This window comes from Colletotrichum truncatum (assembly GCF_014235925.2).
Source record: "Colletotrichum truncatum strain CMES1059 chromosome Unknown Contig_0008, whole genome shotgun sequence".
NCBI classification, from domain to species: Eukaryota; Fungi; Ascomycota; class Sordariomycetes; order Glomerellales; family Glomerellaceae; genus Colletotrichum; species Colletotrichum truncatum.
In genome coordinates, this window is record NW_027222405.1 from 1,467,476 (window position 1) to 1,482,268 (window position 14,793).

General features: G+C 50.1%; 6 protein-coding genes across 6 annotated transcripts; 2 read left to right on the plus strand and 4 right to left on the minus strand.

Annotated features, from left to right (window-relative positions):
- Positions 1-385: 385 nt before the first annotated feature.
- On the minus strand, positions 386-2,056 carry CTRU02_211897 (bZIP transcription factor; the record flags this gene model as incomplete). Its single annotated transcript, XM_036725548.1, has 4 exons — positions 386-641; positions 706-815; positions 871-1,845; positions 1,919-2,056. The coding sequence occupies 4 exons, from the start codon at positions 2,054-2,056 to the stop codon at positions 386-388; spliced, it is 1,479 nt and encodes a 492-aa protein (XP_036582753.1).
- Positions 2,057-3,119: 1,063 nt separating this feature from the next.
- On the minus strand, positions 3,120-4,434 carry CTRU02_211898 (alkaline serine protease Alp1; the record flags this gene model as incomplete). Its single annotated transcript, XM_036725549.1, has 2 exons — positions 3,120-3,680; positions 3,742-4,434. 2 exons carry the CDS (start codon positions 4,432-4,434, stop codon positions 3,120-3,122), a joined length of 1,254 nt encoding a protein of 417 aa, XP_036582754.1.
- A 1,774-nt stretch (positions 4,435-6,208) lies between these two features.
- On the plus strand, positions 6,209-7,439 carry CTRU02_211899 (lipase 2; the record flags this gene model as incomplete). The annotated part of the gene is made up of 4 exons (XM_036725550.1): positions 6,209-6,271; positions 6,322-6,680; positions 6,734-6,794; positions 6,849-7,439. The coding sequence occupies 4 exons, from the start codon at positions 6,209-6,211 to the stop codon at positions 7,437-7,439; spliced, it is 1,074 nt and encodes a 357-aa protein (XP_036582755.1).
- Positions 7,440-8,865: 1,426 nt separating this feature from the next.
- Positions 8,866-9,947, minus strand: CTRU02_211900 (SMP-30/gluconolaconase/IRE-like region; the record flags this gene model as incomplete). Its single annotated transcript, XM_036725551.1, has 2 exons — positions 8,866-9,172; positions 9,256-9,947. 2 exons carry the CDS (start codon positions 9,945-9,947, stop codon positions 8,866-8,868), a joined length of 999 nt encoding a protein of 332 aa, XP_036582756.1.
- A 500-nt stretch (positions 9,948-10,447) lies between these two features.
- Positions 10,448-12,299, minus strand: CTRU02_211901 (hexose carrier; the record flags this gene model as incomplete). The annotated part of the gene is made up of 8 exons (XM_070205737.1): positions 10,448-10,681; positions 10,731-10,806; positions 10,857-11,032; positions 11,090-11,232; positions 11,285-11,710; positions 11,764-12,008; positions 12,048-12,132; positions 12,197-12,299. The coding sequence occupies 8 exons, from the start codon at positions 12,297-12,299 to the stop codon at positions 10,448-10,450; spliced, it is 1,488 nt and encodes a 495-aa protein (XP_070060550.1).
- Positions 12,300-13,380: 1,081 nt separating this feature from the next.
- Positions 13,381-14,610, plus strand: CTRU02_211902 (3-ketoacyl-acyl carrier protein (short chain dehydrogenase); the record flags this gene model as incomplete). The annotated part of the gene is made up of 7 exons (XM_070205738.1): positions 13,381-13,463; positions 13,506-13,590; positions 13,657-14,051; positions 14,143-14,200; positions 14,263-14,315; positions 14,366-14,488; positions 14,550-14,610. The coding sequence occupies 7 exons, from the start codon at positions 13,381-13,383 to the stop codon at positions 14,608-14,610; spliced, it is 858 nt and encodes a 285-aa protein (XP_070060551.1).
- Positions 14,611-14,793: the final 183 nt, after the last annotated feature.

Sequence of the window (14,793 nt, forward strand, 5' to 3'; positions counted from 1 at the left end):
TGTTGACCTCGTTTTTTTTGTAGGACTTGTTAAACATGCCGTATCATCCTCTCATGACGATACCTAGAGCGTTAAAGCAGAGTACCACTCATCATCACCTACAAAGAAAGAAGTATTGCGAGGGCGCTTTACACGTTTATTGACAGCGTCCACGTTCTTCCCCGCAAACTCCCATGTCGGTAGCAACTTTCTCTTCCCTTTAACCGATTGTAGTTTCTCACAGTACTTCTAGTTTTAGGAAACTTTCCCAAAACTCTACCGATATTATGTCTGTGTGTGTGACTCGGCAACGGTCGTATCTCACTTACCAAAGTCACATTCGTCGGTCTCCCGACTTAACCACCTCTTCCCCGACGCTCACCGGCAACCCTTTCCTTTAATTCTTTCAATCCCTGATTTTGAAACCCATGGCCTCAATCTCGGGAAATATGGCACGGATCGACTTATCCAGACTCCAGTTCAAACCATTCGTGGCGTGTTCGTAAAAGGCGCGGCTCAGCATCCTGCGTCCCGTCAGGGGACACACGTCTACAGCGGCATCGAGGCTGTAAGGCCAGCCCACGGAGGTGCCCCCGGTATCTGTCGTCCCGGGCGAGAGCCAATCTCGAAACCGGTCGATCAAGGCATTGCGGATGGCAGGACTAAAAGTACGAGAGTCAAGACGAAAAATCCCTAAGAAATTGGTATGGGACATATTATGCTTACTGTGGCACCAGATCAATCGTCATACGATGAGGCATCAATCGTTGTTGCTTTGTCGGCCGGATCATCTCCGGCATCCGCGCGTAGTTTGTTGCTGTGGGTAGAATCGTCCACTTTTCCTCATTAGCATTCCGTATTGAAATTAGGGGTTCGGAAGGATATACATACCCGCATGTATGTCGTGTAAAGAGCAGCCGACGCCAGTTTAACGAACGTATCGTATCCGTCAATATTTTTGACCAATTCGCAAGCCCAAGAGTGAATATCATAGGCGTCATGGGCTTCTCGTTCACGGAAGAAGAGCTCTATGTCAACGTGGTCTGAAGGTCCCAAAACCTGATAAGAAGGCACGCCGTTGGAGAGCATTTCCATTGCGGCATCCCGGTAACTGTAAAAGATGTTCGATAGCGGGCTCCCGTCCGAAGCCATGAAGGAGGGCAAACGGTACTCTTCTGTCTTCATGTTGAGGAGTTGCCGCGCTTGCACTGCTGGGGGATAGTGATTTGCCCTTATTGCGCTTGATAAGGGCAGGTTTCCAAAGCCTTCCACGGCGCCAGGTGGAAGTAGATAATCCGAGTGTGCTCGTCGGTCAGCCAAAATAACTGACTGGATGAATTCAGTACTCTTCCGGTCTTCATCTTCTACCATGAGAAGGTTGTTAGCATTCTCTTGGGACCCCAATGAGCCCGAGTTAAGATCAATCCTGCCGACTCTTTGAAGAAGGTAGTGCATCTTTTCAATGTGCCACGGCACGATCCCCGGTGGGAGCGGGACGTCGTCATCCGGTTCAATCTTGACATCTACCGAGGACTTGTGAGAAGACTGCGGGCTCTCTTCAGTTCTGGACTCGTCGCTTGAAGTGGCGTTGCTCCATTTCCGGCCCGCATCCCTACCCTCTTTTAGATTCCTCAGGATGAGTTCCGGTGGATCATCCGCAGCCAAACGAGCCAGTATCTGTGCCTTGGTATCGTCTGTGGCTGATTTTAACAGCCGGAACAGCGATTTGAAGGTATCGACCTGGTCGATTAATTGGCGGTTGGCTCGGCGGATACCCTGCATCCTGGTTTCGCCGTAATCAACCTCGTACACACAGTCGTGCTTCGTCGTTTGGCAACGACTACACGCAGGCCGTTGGCCGTCACACTGTGATAATACTTTTTTTAACATCAACTGACCTCATCGTCCATGGTAAAGTTTAGTTTGGTTTGAGTCGTACCTTTTGGCGCAGCTTCCTGCATGATCCGCAAGCTATTCGTCCCTTGGGGCCCTTGTTAATGGGGCTGAGGGGGTATTCAGGTATCGGCCTGTCGTCTGCATAGCCTCGAGGCCTGATAGGCCGTAGGTTGGTCGACATGGCTTTTTGCTTGTGATAAGAGAATCAACAGACCCCTCACGGTACACAATTTGCTGCATCCTCGACTTGGGCGAGGTTAGACGCGTCTTGAATGGTGATCGTCCTCTCAAGCAGGGGTTGCTGCAGCAGTCGCGTGCCGGACACCTCAGCTCAGCTCGGCTGAGCTCAGTAGAAGGGTTTGAGGGGGAAGCAACTGAGAGTGAAAAAAAGAACAAGGCCCTGACTAACAGTGCAATTGTGGACCAAAAGGGCCCTAATTAGTACCTTTTGGCGCAGCCTTTCAACCACACCTGCGTAGCGCGGGGCTGGGCAGCCAGGGTCTCACTTCTTCGGCCAATTGAACGCCTCTGGTAACTCACTACGATGACCGCCTTAGTGGGAACGCATGTCACCCGGGGTTAGTAAAGAGGCGAACCCGGGTCAAGAAATGAGGGAGACTCAAGCCTGGGCTTTAAAGAAGCACCAAGTAACGGAGAGGGGTAAGGGAGGAAGGTTAGGGGCCACATGCCAAACGCACTAGGCTGGATCTGAGCTGGCGAGGGGGCGACCTTTGGTTTAGCCTTGCATCCCTACGGACACAGAGATGGCAAACATTGCACGCCCTTAATTTTTCCTCGTTTTGTTTTCTTTCTTTTTCCTGGCTGACCTTTGAAATAAAGTCAATCCCTACTTGACAAATATGAGAGTTTAAGGGTCTGGTACGCGGGGTGCTTTGGCACTATAGTAGTAGTCTAGACCCGTTCATTGATCTATCCAAGAATTCGCTGCATCATTCAACAATCCCTATCAAACTGTTATAAGGTATACGTAGTCGTAGGATGCTTGCCTGTATGTAGAACAAGGTGAGCAGGCCGGCAGCCTAAACCCCCCATATCCTGGCCATCTCCAAGCAGCATTAGGTAGCAACATGATGTCAACATTGCCGTTGTTCATGCACTGCGTTCTTGGCAGAAATTCCGAGGGAGAAACATGATCGGCAATAGAAAAAAAAGGTTGCCCTAACAAGCCCGCCTCAGAAACCCCCCCCTCCCCGCCCTCTCTTCATCATCTGATGCTTTCCGGCCTAGCGCCCACTACCGTTGTTCACCAGGAGGTTGGGCGAACCCTTGGGGTCTCCGACAACATCCGGAATGGCCAGCTCCAGAATCCGATTCGTCACCGCGTCCGGGGTACCCAAGCCCTCCTCCAGCGCCCTAAGGTAGCACACCAACCCCGCGACGAGCGGCGCCGCCATGCTAGTGCCAGTCTTGGTAGCCGTGCCCGTGTCCGATGTGTGACTGGCACTGATGATGTCCCGACCGGGCGCAAAGACGTCCAACTCCGGGCCGTAATTGCTGCCGTAGATACCCTCGATGATGTTGACGCGACCGCGGTTGGGTTGCGTCATGCCGACGGTGAAAGATTGCGGGAGCCTTGCCGGAGTGGAGTCCGCCGCCGGCTCGTTGCTGTTACCAGCCGCCACGACGGAGAGGATACCCTTCTGGTAAGCTGCGAGGACCGCGTTATCAAGCGCAGTACCAGAAGCGCCGAGCGAAAGGTTGAGGACAGATGTCTTTTGCGCGCCCTTGCTGACGATGTCGTTGACAGCCCAAGTGATTCCAGTAAGGATAGAAGAGGTCGATCCCTGGGTTGGAGCATCAGTACACAATCCAAAGGTGGTGAGGCTAAAGACCAAAAGAACTTACGACATCACCGTTAAACACCTTGACATCGACGACTTGGGCCTTCTTGGCTACACCGTACGTCTTTCCGACAACGGTAGCCGCAACATGAGTTCCGTGTCCATCGGTGTCCGAGTTTGTGCCGCTCTGCTGCGTCGAGCCGGTTACGCCGTTGATGCCGAACCTGGCACGGCCCTCAAACTCCTCATGCGATAGTCGAATACCCGTGTCGAGGACGTATGCCGTCGTTCCCTCACCAGCACTCTCGTCGTAGACGTACTCTGTTGCCCCAGCTTTGGTGTGGGAAAGGTCGCCTAGACTCCAGATGCTGTTCGACTGCGTGGTCAAGGCACGCTTCTTCTGAACCTCGGGCTCATCGGTCCGCTCGACGTAGACAAGGGAGTCAGGCTCCACAACCAGAACTTCTTCGAGCTGCGAGATGGCCTCAAGGGTTGCGTCGTCAAAAGATCCGCTGTAGGCGTTGAAGTCGCCAATTTGGAACGTTTTTTCGACTTCGCCAGACGAGCCGTCGCGTCGACGAAGAAGGCTGCGTACAGCGTTGTGGTGTGCGGTAACGGCATCGGGGCTTGTACCGGGCTTGAGCTGAATGATGTACTTCCCAGACATCAAACTCGGGTCGGCCCGACGGCCAATACCGTTCGGGGCCGCCAGTGCGGGCACGATAGTGCTCAGAAGAGAGATGAGGGATGCCTTCATGGTGGTCGGTCTGGTGGGCGCAATGACGCTGGACCAGAGACAGCCATGGTTGAATGGATTCCTGGCCCTCTATATATAAACGATATGGGTTCATTGTGGTACGACAAGGGTCGGTCATTCATGAATCGGACGTTGAGACCATTTACATTGCGTGACCCGGAATGATGTCCAATTCAGGAAGCTCGACGATGCCGCTGTCACGGCTAGGGCCGACCCCGGCCACGGCTTCGCCCAGCGGTGCCCGGCAGTTCAAACCCCGCTGACCATTTTGCAATACCTAGGTAGTAAGATTAAAGGATACATCGGGGCCTAAGGTACAATAGAATAATCGGTATTTCTTATCCTTTATTATTTTTATCACCTTTTCTCCTAAGATGCACGAGTTTTGAACGGAAATGGCTCGTATTAAGCTCCGATGGCTTGCTCCAACACCTCGTATCTAACCCACGATTAGGGCTATCGGGGGAGCCAAGACTATATCCCGAAATGAACCATGGGTCGCGATGGAACCCTGGCAACAAACGACCTTCCCCATTCTCTCTAACTACCTGCTTGCCAAGTCAAGTATTGTTGCGCAATCCGAGTCCAAGACACCGCTTTAGATACGGTGAGTGGCGGTTTAGGGATATGGAGCATATATCGCAAAGTGTATTAGTTTCTTTTATATCACACAACACTCACAGTTCGATTTGAAGCACAACGCAGACGTCATAGGAAAATGCCGATTTCGAGCTCGGCGCCAATGATGAATCTTCGGTCGCACTTTGCACCTAGTAATGCCATCGGATGCCAGATGACCACATTGCTACACGAGCTACTTGCCAATCCGACCCTGACAGTATGATGCTTTGTTGAATGATAAGCATCATGTAGTTAGTAGTCGTAGAAAACGTGGACTTCGATATATGGCAGTATGTACTTGTTGCTATCTGAGGCTAGATGGGATAAAAGTACACATTCGGTATGTACATGAGAAGACGGCGAAATGTATTGCGACGCACTGGATAACCTCTAAAGTTTGCATCCTCAGCCCTTGTTATCCAGCTGGCGTGGCTTCATCTGCCAGATCTCCTACTGCTAAATTGTAATGTTGAGGTTGCCAATGTGTTCTCAGTCAACCCCCGATAGTTTGGGTAAATAAGACTGACAACCAGCACTTGAATCCATCTACCTTACTAGTATCACCAAGTTTGATATATGTCATTGGTCAGTAGGTAATATAAGACGTTCATGGGCACCTTTTGGGTAGGTCAAAAACGTGCATTGGATCGTGTAGAACCACAGTCATGTTATACCCAACTTATTATCAGACGGGCCGTGTAACCAAGACATACAAATGATGAATCACGTCACAGGTTCACTCCCGCTACCACTCTTGAAACCCTCTCCAATTTAGCGGGGTCACTTGGCGAGTTTCCACGTGTCTTCGGATGGTCCTCAACTACACCGAGTTCGGCGCCTGAATATAGACTGCTCCTTTCAACTGAACTTCATCTTACCGTCGCTGTCTTTGAGGGATGATATCCAACACGTTTCTCAAATACTTGCACCAAATTCATTATAGACTTTGGCTTTGACAAGTCTTCTTCATCGATTGTCAGCTGACGTCTTCTATGTATGATTATCTAATCGTACCCCCGCGCAACTACCGTCACTGGCCAAGGGATTATAATTCCTTTGGCCGCTTCCAACCCCGCATGGAACTAGGTTTCCTAACCCGCAGATCAACTTCACGCCAGTTTCCTTTCTAGAATTCCTACCCAGAGATATTCCAATGGCACCTAGATCACGCGAAGAGCTTCTTTCCTATGGGATTCCTGATCCTGACTACGAAGCCGTAAGTTGGAGCAACATTTCGTATTGATACTGTGATGTTGACCTTGTTAGGAACTGGCCGCACGGCCTATCCGGCCGCCACAGCCTAGCGACCCATACTATGGACGGGATGACTTTTTTGCCTTACGCGAGCATAGAGCAACCCATTTGCGTGAAAAGCATCACTTGCGATATCTACCTGGCCCCATACCAGAACAGGTTCGAGAGGAAGACCGCAAGATCACTACCAGAGATGGTTACGAAATTACCGTTCGTATCTACACACCGGTGAAGGCACCAGCTGAAGGGAGCCCTCTGATTGTCATGTATCATGAAGGAGGTTGGTCAATGGGCGACCTAACGGATGAAGAGGTGAATTGTCGCCTGTTCAGCCGCGACCTAGGTGCAGTCTGCGTCAACGTCGAGTATCGGTAAGTATCTTACTTGTCCTTCATTTCATTACGCAAAAGCTCACTTGAATTAGACTCGCACCTGAATTCGCGTTTCCCACGTACATCAACGACTGCTGGGACGCCTTGCAATGGGTATGTGGTAGCTCATCGAGTTACTGAAGCTGACTTGCTAACCTTTCATAACAGGCCGCCAAGAACGCATCGGAGCTGGGTGCCGATCCCTCTCGCGGCTTCATTATCGGTGGCGGCTCAGCCGGGGGCAATATCTCCGCCACTCTTGCCCACCTAGCACGCGACAATGATCTCTCGCCGCCACTGACGGGCCAGTATCTATGTGTGCCAGCGATCATGTGTCTCCTCCCTCCCGAGGCTATACCAGAGAAATACCGAGCTGAATACCTCAGCCACCCTTTCGTGACACCGTCCAAAGATCCCGTCATAGGCATCAACGATGAAGAATCAATCAAAGGCATCCAGCTCATCGTGAAACCAGACATGGAGAGCCCGCTTTTCGTCCCTTTTCACTCTGGGAAAATCGGCCAGGGCCACAAGGGGCTACCCCCTGCTTATTTCCAGGTCGCTGGGCTGGATCCTCTCAGAGATGAAGCGCTTATTTACGAGCGTGTGCTGAGGGAGGAAGCCGGGGTGAAGACCAAGCTGGACATTTACCCTGGGCTTCCGCATTACTTCTGGACCAACTTTCCTTACCTCAAACAAAGCAAACAGTTTGTTGAGGATACAGTAAAAGGTGTACGATGGCTCTTGGAGCAGAAATAGGAAACCATTGTTGTGAGAACGTTTTGCGGAAGCAAAAAATCCGACAAGATGCCAATTTTAATGTTGGAGAACGCAACTTTCCTTGAAAAGCCGCCATTTCTTTGCCGTGCCCTTGTCCCAGCAGCCATTCCTCAGAATCAGAGCAAGATTGCCACTATAGATTGAGACAGGTATTGGAATTCGATAGCGGTAGGAACTCCCTACATTGGTTCTCGTAACATCACTTGGACTTTCTGCCTATGAAATTGCTAAATATGATGGGTTTCCGAGAAATGACAACATGTAACTATCGAAGATATCCTCAATCCTTCTGCCAAGGTCAAAATGGGGGTAACGGTTTTCGGTTTGATCAAACTGATTCGATATACCCGGATCTAGGCGTTGGGAGCTGTACAGTCCTCCGATAGTTCCAGTCAGCTTTAACCGAAGGAACAACCCTATTGTATGGTACAAAACTGTAGGAACTAGACCAACTTTCAATGCGAAAGCAAGTGCTGTGACTTGTCGGTGCTTGGTCAACCGGTCATCGCCATGTACGATAACGCCATCGAGCGACATGTAGAATGCTTGGTGCCCGAACGCGAATCGCAGGCCGATCAAGCAGAAAAGATACATGTTCCAATCCATACTCCAATAATTTCTCATCAGAATCATTGCTTCCTTTCAATCGATCTTTTCATGCATTGATTTTGGTTCGTAGTGACTAGAGGCTATGTCTGGCCCCTGGCCAGGGCGATCTAGATGTTCGAAAAAACCGTGGGTTTGCTCAATCTTTCCTATACCTTCTCCTATACTAGTGAATGATGTAGGATAAATTCAGTCGGCGAAATCTGGCGGACTGGCAAAGTTATTGGAACCTGCCACCAACCCAATCTCATAATTGTGCATCTTACAGACCAAGGTCGATCTAAAGAATCTGTGAAGAAAGCTCGACTTGCATGTTCCATGTTAACATCGGCTTTGTAGCTTTTTAACTCGAGTAATTTCAGAAAATTGATCAGGCTCGAGGTATCACAAGATGTGCCATGTATATTTTAACAATACTTGCAGTCAACTGCTACCAGTGCGCAGGTTATGCTCAGCCGCCTGCTGTGGCCTTCTTTTTGCCCTCCTTCGTGTCTCGCCAATCGGTATTTCAAGCCTTTAGATGGGTTCACAGTGTATTACTTTAATACGAAGGAAGAAAACTAGCACTGTTGATGAATTCTAAGCAACATTTTGGCAATCCTGTCCTAAGCTGTAAGTCGCTCAATTCTGGGCCAATCAATGACCATCCCCAAGCCACGAAAGTGGTATCTAGAAGCCCTGATAGTAACCTTCATAAAATCCTTCACGCGGCCGATAGTCCACAATCACAGAGGCGCCCTTGACTTCCAAACTCGTTTTCCGCGGGACCCGAGCCCGGAATGTCGAGCATCAGAGTGATCTAAATACACAACAACGCTCCCTTGGTTTCGTCAGCCAGTTTTGCTCTCCACAGACGGTGCTCATTGAGGATGAAAAGCTCCCCGTTGCGGCCGAAGCAGAAGTTGGCAGCACCGCCTTGAATGAGAATCTTTCCCAGCAACACACCCCCTGGCGACCAGATGTTCACGCCATCGCCACAGCCACTGTACACATTACCGTGGACGTCACATTTGATGCCGTCCGGAATGCCTGTGTCTGCCATGGCGAACAGCCGCCTATTTGTGAGGAACGGTTCTCCAGAGTAAGAAGCAACGTCGAAAGCATAGCTGACGTGGTTTGTTAGTGAGTTTACTTTTAGATCCGGATAGAAAGTCTCAGCAGCAGCAGCAATAGTCATTTTACCACATACATGGTTGAAGGTCTTGTGAGGTCGGTTGAACCGTCACCGTGAATCCAGTCGGTATCCGTCACATAGACGGTCTTTTCATCAGGACTGAAACAGATTCCGTTCGGTCTTCCAAACCCATCCGCCATCGCTCTGATCGAGCTTCTAATGGGGTCATATCGATACACCTGACTGGGAAGCTTCGGCCGTGGTCGAATTCCCTGCTCATAGCCGTATATCGGGTCGGTGAACCAGATTGAGCCATCGCTGTGAACGACGACGTCGTTGACGGAGTTGAATTCCCGACCATGGAACGAGCTAATCATCAACCGCGTCTGATAAGGTGGCTGGGCCTCCATGAAAACGATGCCACCAGGCGAATCCAAAGTTCCTTGGGCACAGAAAAGAACACCATCTAGGTAGTTGACACCGCCGTTGGCCATGTGCACACTCTCAGGGTAAATCTCCTCGCACTTGACCTTGGCATTGCCATTCGATGGAAGTGTGACACGGCATACCTGTATCTTCCTACCGCCGGTCTTGTCAATGAACTGATTGCTGGTGATGAAGAGAGTGTTGTCCCGCTCGATGAAGACTCCTGCCTCGTGCGCAAAGGGATATTCTTGGTTCTCGTGCAAGAGCTCCAACTTCGGCGAGCTGCCAAACAGCTTCTTCACCGAGTCGTCATATACGGCGAAAGCAGAAGTGTTCGCCATGGTGAATGTACAGCAAAATCGACTCGATGTAGATCTTCCAATCAATATGGTGAATCTATGCCAAGAATTCGAGAAATCGACTGGAAAAACTTGTACCAGTGGCACTGGTATTTTGATGATACGATCAAGAGGGTAAGGGTCAAAGCTTGGGCACCAGGGCACACACGTTCCCCATAGCTCCAGTCCAAGCTACTGCGGGGCTGTCTGTCATGCCGAGTCACAGGTTTTAAAGTTCATGGGTCCGAGTATTATTAAATCGCTCAGGAACAGGGGTAACGTTGTATGAAAAATCGGACCGTGGGCGTGGGCGTTGCTTCGATGTGCCCGTCAACAAAGTCTAATAGGAGCGATCACTTGTTGACATATTCGATGTGCACCAGCGGAGCTGAAACTGAACTGCAGACTGCTCGGTGTCTTCAGAACTCTACAAACGTCCTTGTTACTGACATCAATCTCGAACACCTGACTCGTGCGCTCTAATCCTAAGTTGGCATCCCGGTTCATGCCCTCACATCCTCAACATCCCACACATCATGCTTGTCAACGGAGCGGCGATCCATGTCAGTGAGATCGTCACCAGAGAAGAGCCGGTCCACATCCTCCAACTCCAAACCCTTGGTCTCGGGGAAGAACAGGTAGATAATAGGAACCCAAGTAGCGTTCAGAACGGCAAAAATGATGTATGTCCTCCATCCAATGTTGGCAATAGCAATGGGTGTAACTTGCACGATCATCTGTATATATTAGCATCAGAAGTTTAGAGCTATAGCAAGGAAAACTTACGTAGTTGAAGATCCAGTTGACTGCACTGGACACGGATGATCCCATCTGGCGAATTCGAAGAGGCAGGATTTCAGAACTGGAATGGTGTTAGAATTCAAAGCTTCAAATAGGTAAGTTTTGCCTTACGGGTAAACCCAGACTGTCGCCTGGAATCCGATGGTGAATGCTCCTTGGAAGACGAAGAGCATGGCGGCCGCTCCGATGCCAGCAGCATGAGCAATGGCTGTGACGTTCTGGACCTGATAAATCAGAGCAGCTTGTACTGCCATAACTGCCGCCATAACACTGATCATAGAAAGCAGCTGAAGGTTACGTCAGTGAGTGTCAACATAGGATAGGTCAATGGCAAGCTTTCTTACCAGAGGTCTTCTTCCCACACGGTCAATCAGAAGCCATGGGATAAACGAGGCCACGAAGAACCATGTCTGTAAGAATCCAGACATCAAACTCGACATGTGCTTGTCGAAACCAATACTCTTCTCGAATAGAGTGCTGCTATAGTCTATATCAAAACGTTAGCAATTTTGCTCTGAATCATCACAATATTTACTCACAGATGATGGCGTTGATGCCTCCGAGCTGCTGGAATCCTTGAATGGCGCAGGCAATAAGGAACCGCTGACCAGTCTTGATCCGGTCATTGATAAATAGATCCTTCCAAGATCCAGAACTGACCGACGCCTCGTATGCCACAGTTTGCATAATGGAGTTGTGGAGGGCCCTGATAGTTTCCTCATCTTCGTGGTCACCCTTCAAGCGTTGCAGAACAGCCAAACATTCGTCGGGTCGGTCGTGGGCAGCCAACCATCGAGGCGTCTCTGGGATGATTTGCAAGATGGCGAACATGGGCAGGATGCATATGCACTGCAAAATAACCGGCACTCTCCAGGCATAGCTTTCGGTGTGGGATGAGAAGGCGTAGTCGATCCAGTAAATGAGGAAGATACCAAAGTTGAGGGTAGACAGTTGAGCGCAAACGTCTGTGATGCACCAGTCAGCACTTTCTGAAGATACGGGCACTTTCACAACTTACAAATTCCACGGCTTGCCTTCGGACTAAACTCCGCCTGCAGCACAGGTACCGTAGAATTGACAATGCCCATGCCAACGCCGGAGACGATTCTTCCGACGATAAGTTGTGCGCGTCCGTAGGCTGCGGCTTGCAAGACGGCTCCGACCACCATAATCAAACATCCAATTCCTATGCTCTTGCGTCGACCAAGCCTTTCGCCAAAGAAAGCCGTCGCGACACAACCAAAGAAGCATCCAACTGTGTTGCGGTAAGTCAGCATGTGAGCTCAGCAGCCGACGGCGAGCTTCGAACCTTCGTAAATAGCAACGATGAGACCGGTCATCGTTGGGTCCGGTGAGTCGAATGTCGAGTTGAACGCCGGAGCAGTGACTAGCAGCAAAATCTCAATTAGCCAAGTACTTCTTTGGTCAATCAAGTTGTCGAGAACACGCACCAAGTCCTCCCATAAGTCCATTGTCATAACCGATCAGCATGAATCCCAGAGACGTCAAAACGCTGACGACCAACACCAGCCGCTGGCCACGAAATTCACCCATGATGTCTTTGGATAAATATGGAACCGTTGGAAAACTTGTGCTGAGCAGAATATGGTCCGCAAGTCCAAGTCAAACCGCGATGTTGCAGCTTGCCTCTACCAACTTAGATCCAGACGCGCTGGTCAGTGTTTATAAGTCTAAAACTCACGCAAACAAAACAACGAGAATTAAGCAAGATATTCACCAGGTATCATGATCGATGACGGCAAAGACCCCTTCCCCAGGCATCCCCACGGGGGAGAGCGCATTTGCGGGGTCTGGATAAATGAGCTGTCGAGGTGGATTGAAACGTCCACCAGGCAATTAAACTAGGTTACCTAGGACATCAGACGACTCAGATGCCGACAGAATCATGATAGACAATAGCCGATGGGGCTTTTTCTGCAAAGTTTTCTAGCTATGGCCAGGGTGCTACGGCTATTGACCGCTCTGAGTTATCCATGCATTGTTTTCAGTGGTTGTTGTCTAGTTACTCTACTACATGGAAAGGCACGGCGACCAAAGACTGTACAGATTCCTTAGTAACGGTCCTTGTATCTTACGTCCCACGAAAAAGAGAAAGAGAAAAATAAAAATAAACCAATTAATTCATTTAAAAACAAAATCATCATGTGTTCGAGAATCATTTCCCAACCCTTCTCCAGTATATTTCAAAAAGGATTCTCTAGGAATCCTGGACCCGACACATTTTCGTGGTGATGATCAATAAAAAAAAATCCCTTTTAGGACCTAGACACATTTATATCTGAACTCAGATATAGTTACTTGCACTACCAACGGGGACTGACTTAGTACGACTCAAGACGCTGGAGCCCTGCTCCATTACGGCGCCCCCGATAGCGGCGGCAATTGAAGGATCGGCTATTCGGCAATCGGTGTTTGTCCCGCGCTCTCCTCCAACCCCTCATTAGCCGCATGTATGTTGAACGAGACTCGTGAGGAATGCGCCCGCATCGACTTATACGATCTGGAGAATACGCAATTCGTCGCAAGCGTAGTTGTTTAAAGGCGTTAGCATTGCTTCTCTTTTTACCTGCATTATAAGGAGCTTTTTTTTTTACAAGGGTCATTGCCTCCAATCATGGTTCAATATCAAATTCAAGACACGGACAACCGCACCCAGGGCCGCCTGGCTCTGGTGACGGGTGCAAGGTACGTTTACGGGTGTGGGTGCCGTGAGATCTGTAGCTAATCTCAATCGTCAATAAACAGCGGTGGTATCGGTTCGGCCGTCGCACATAGCCTGGCTGCAGAGGGCTGCGATGTTGCGTTGCACTATTCTTCAAGTCAGGTATGCAACACGGCCCCCCCCCCTCCCTCCTCTCACCAAGGTTCAAAGCAACTAACACATACTCAGAGCAAGGCAGAGGCTTTGGCCCAAGAGCTTCGCACAAAGTACCCCTTGCAACTCTTTCACCACTTCCAAGCAGATCTCTCATCGCGAGAGTCGACTCGGAACCTCGTGCCAAGCATCTTCGCCAACAGCGAGGTCGCCCAAAAGCACAAGGCCATCTCGATTCTAGTCGCTAATGCAGGCCTCGGACGCCGCATTCGCGATCCCGCCGACATTGGCGAGGATGACTGGGACGAGATGATGGAGGTCAACGCTCGCAGTCAGTTCGTTGTCACCAAGGCTTGTCTCCCGGGCATGCGCGCTCAGGGATGGGGTCGCGTGGTGTTGGTGGGCAGCATCGCGAGCCGGGGAGGCGGTATCAACGGTTGCCATTATGCGGCTACCAAGGGTGCGCTCTGGTGAGTTGAATCTTTTGAGGCTTCTGCTTTGTTTTCAGGGGCTTTACATCAAGTCCAACGCATAGGGTTGGTTACTGACGCAGTATTGAAGCTCAATGGGTCTCAACTTGGCAACGCTTTTGGCCCCGGAAGGAGTTACCGTAAACATCGTAAGTTCTCAGTCTTACTAGTTCTAGCATCAGTTGAAAGCCTCATAACTGATTCACTGCAGGTTTTGCCCGCCATGATCGGGGCAACTGGCATGATCGCCACGCCAAAGTCAAAGTGAGAGAAGACCCCAATTCACATCCGACACTTCAACTAACACAATATAGGACTTGGGACAGCAAAGACGATCTCGAGGCTTTGAGAGCCACGGATCCCGGGCTTGCAATCGCCGCGAGTGTTCCGGTTCACCGTCTCGGAGCCCCTGAAGAAGTAGCAAACGTTGTCAAGATGTAAGTCATTCCTGCGCGTGTATTGTGAAACTCAGTGTCAAGTCTAATTTGTCGCTTGCAGGTTCGCCAAAACAGGATACTTGACAGGCCAGGAGATCGTCCTCAGCGGAGGTCTAAAGTAGTAGTCTCTAATGCATATCTGTTGTCCCGGCCATTCAAAGTATGCATCATCATTAACAACCATCACGAAATAATGCGTAACGTATCTTTCTGCAAACGCTTTCAGGGTAGAAGGCTGTCTCTCTTGAGTACACATGCAACCCACCGCTCTCGCAACCATGCAGTTGCAGGGTTCAGGATACACC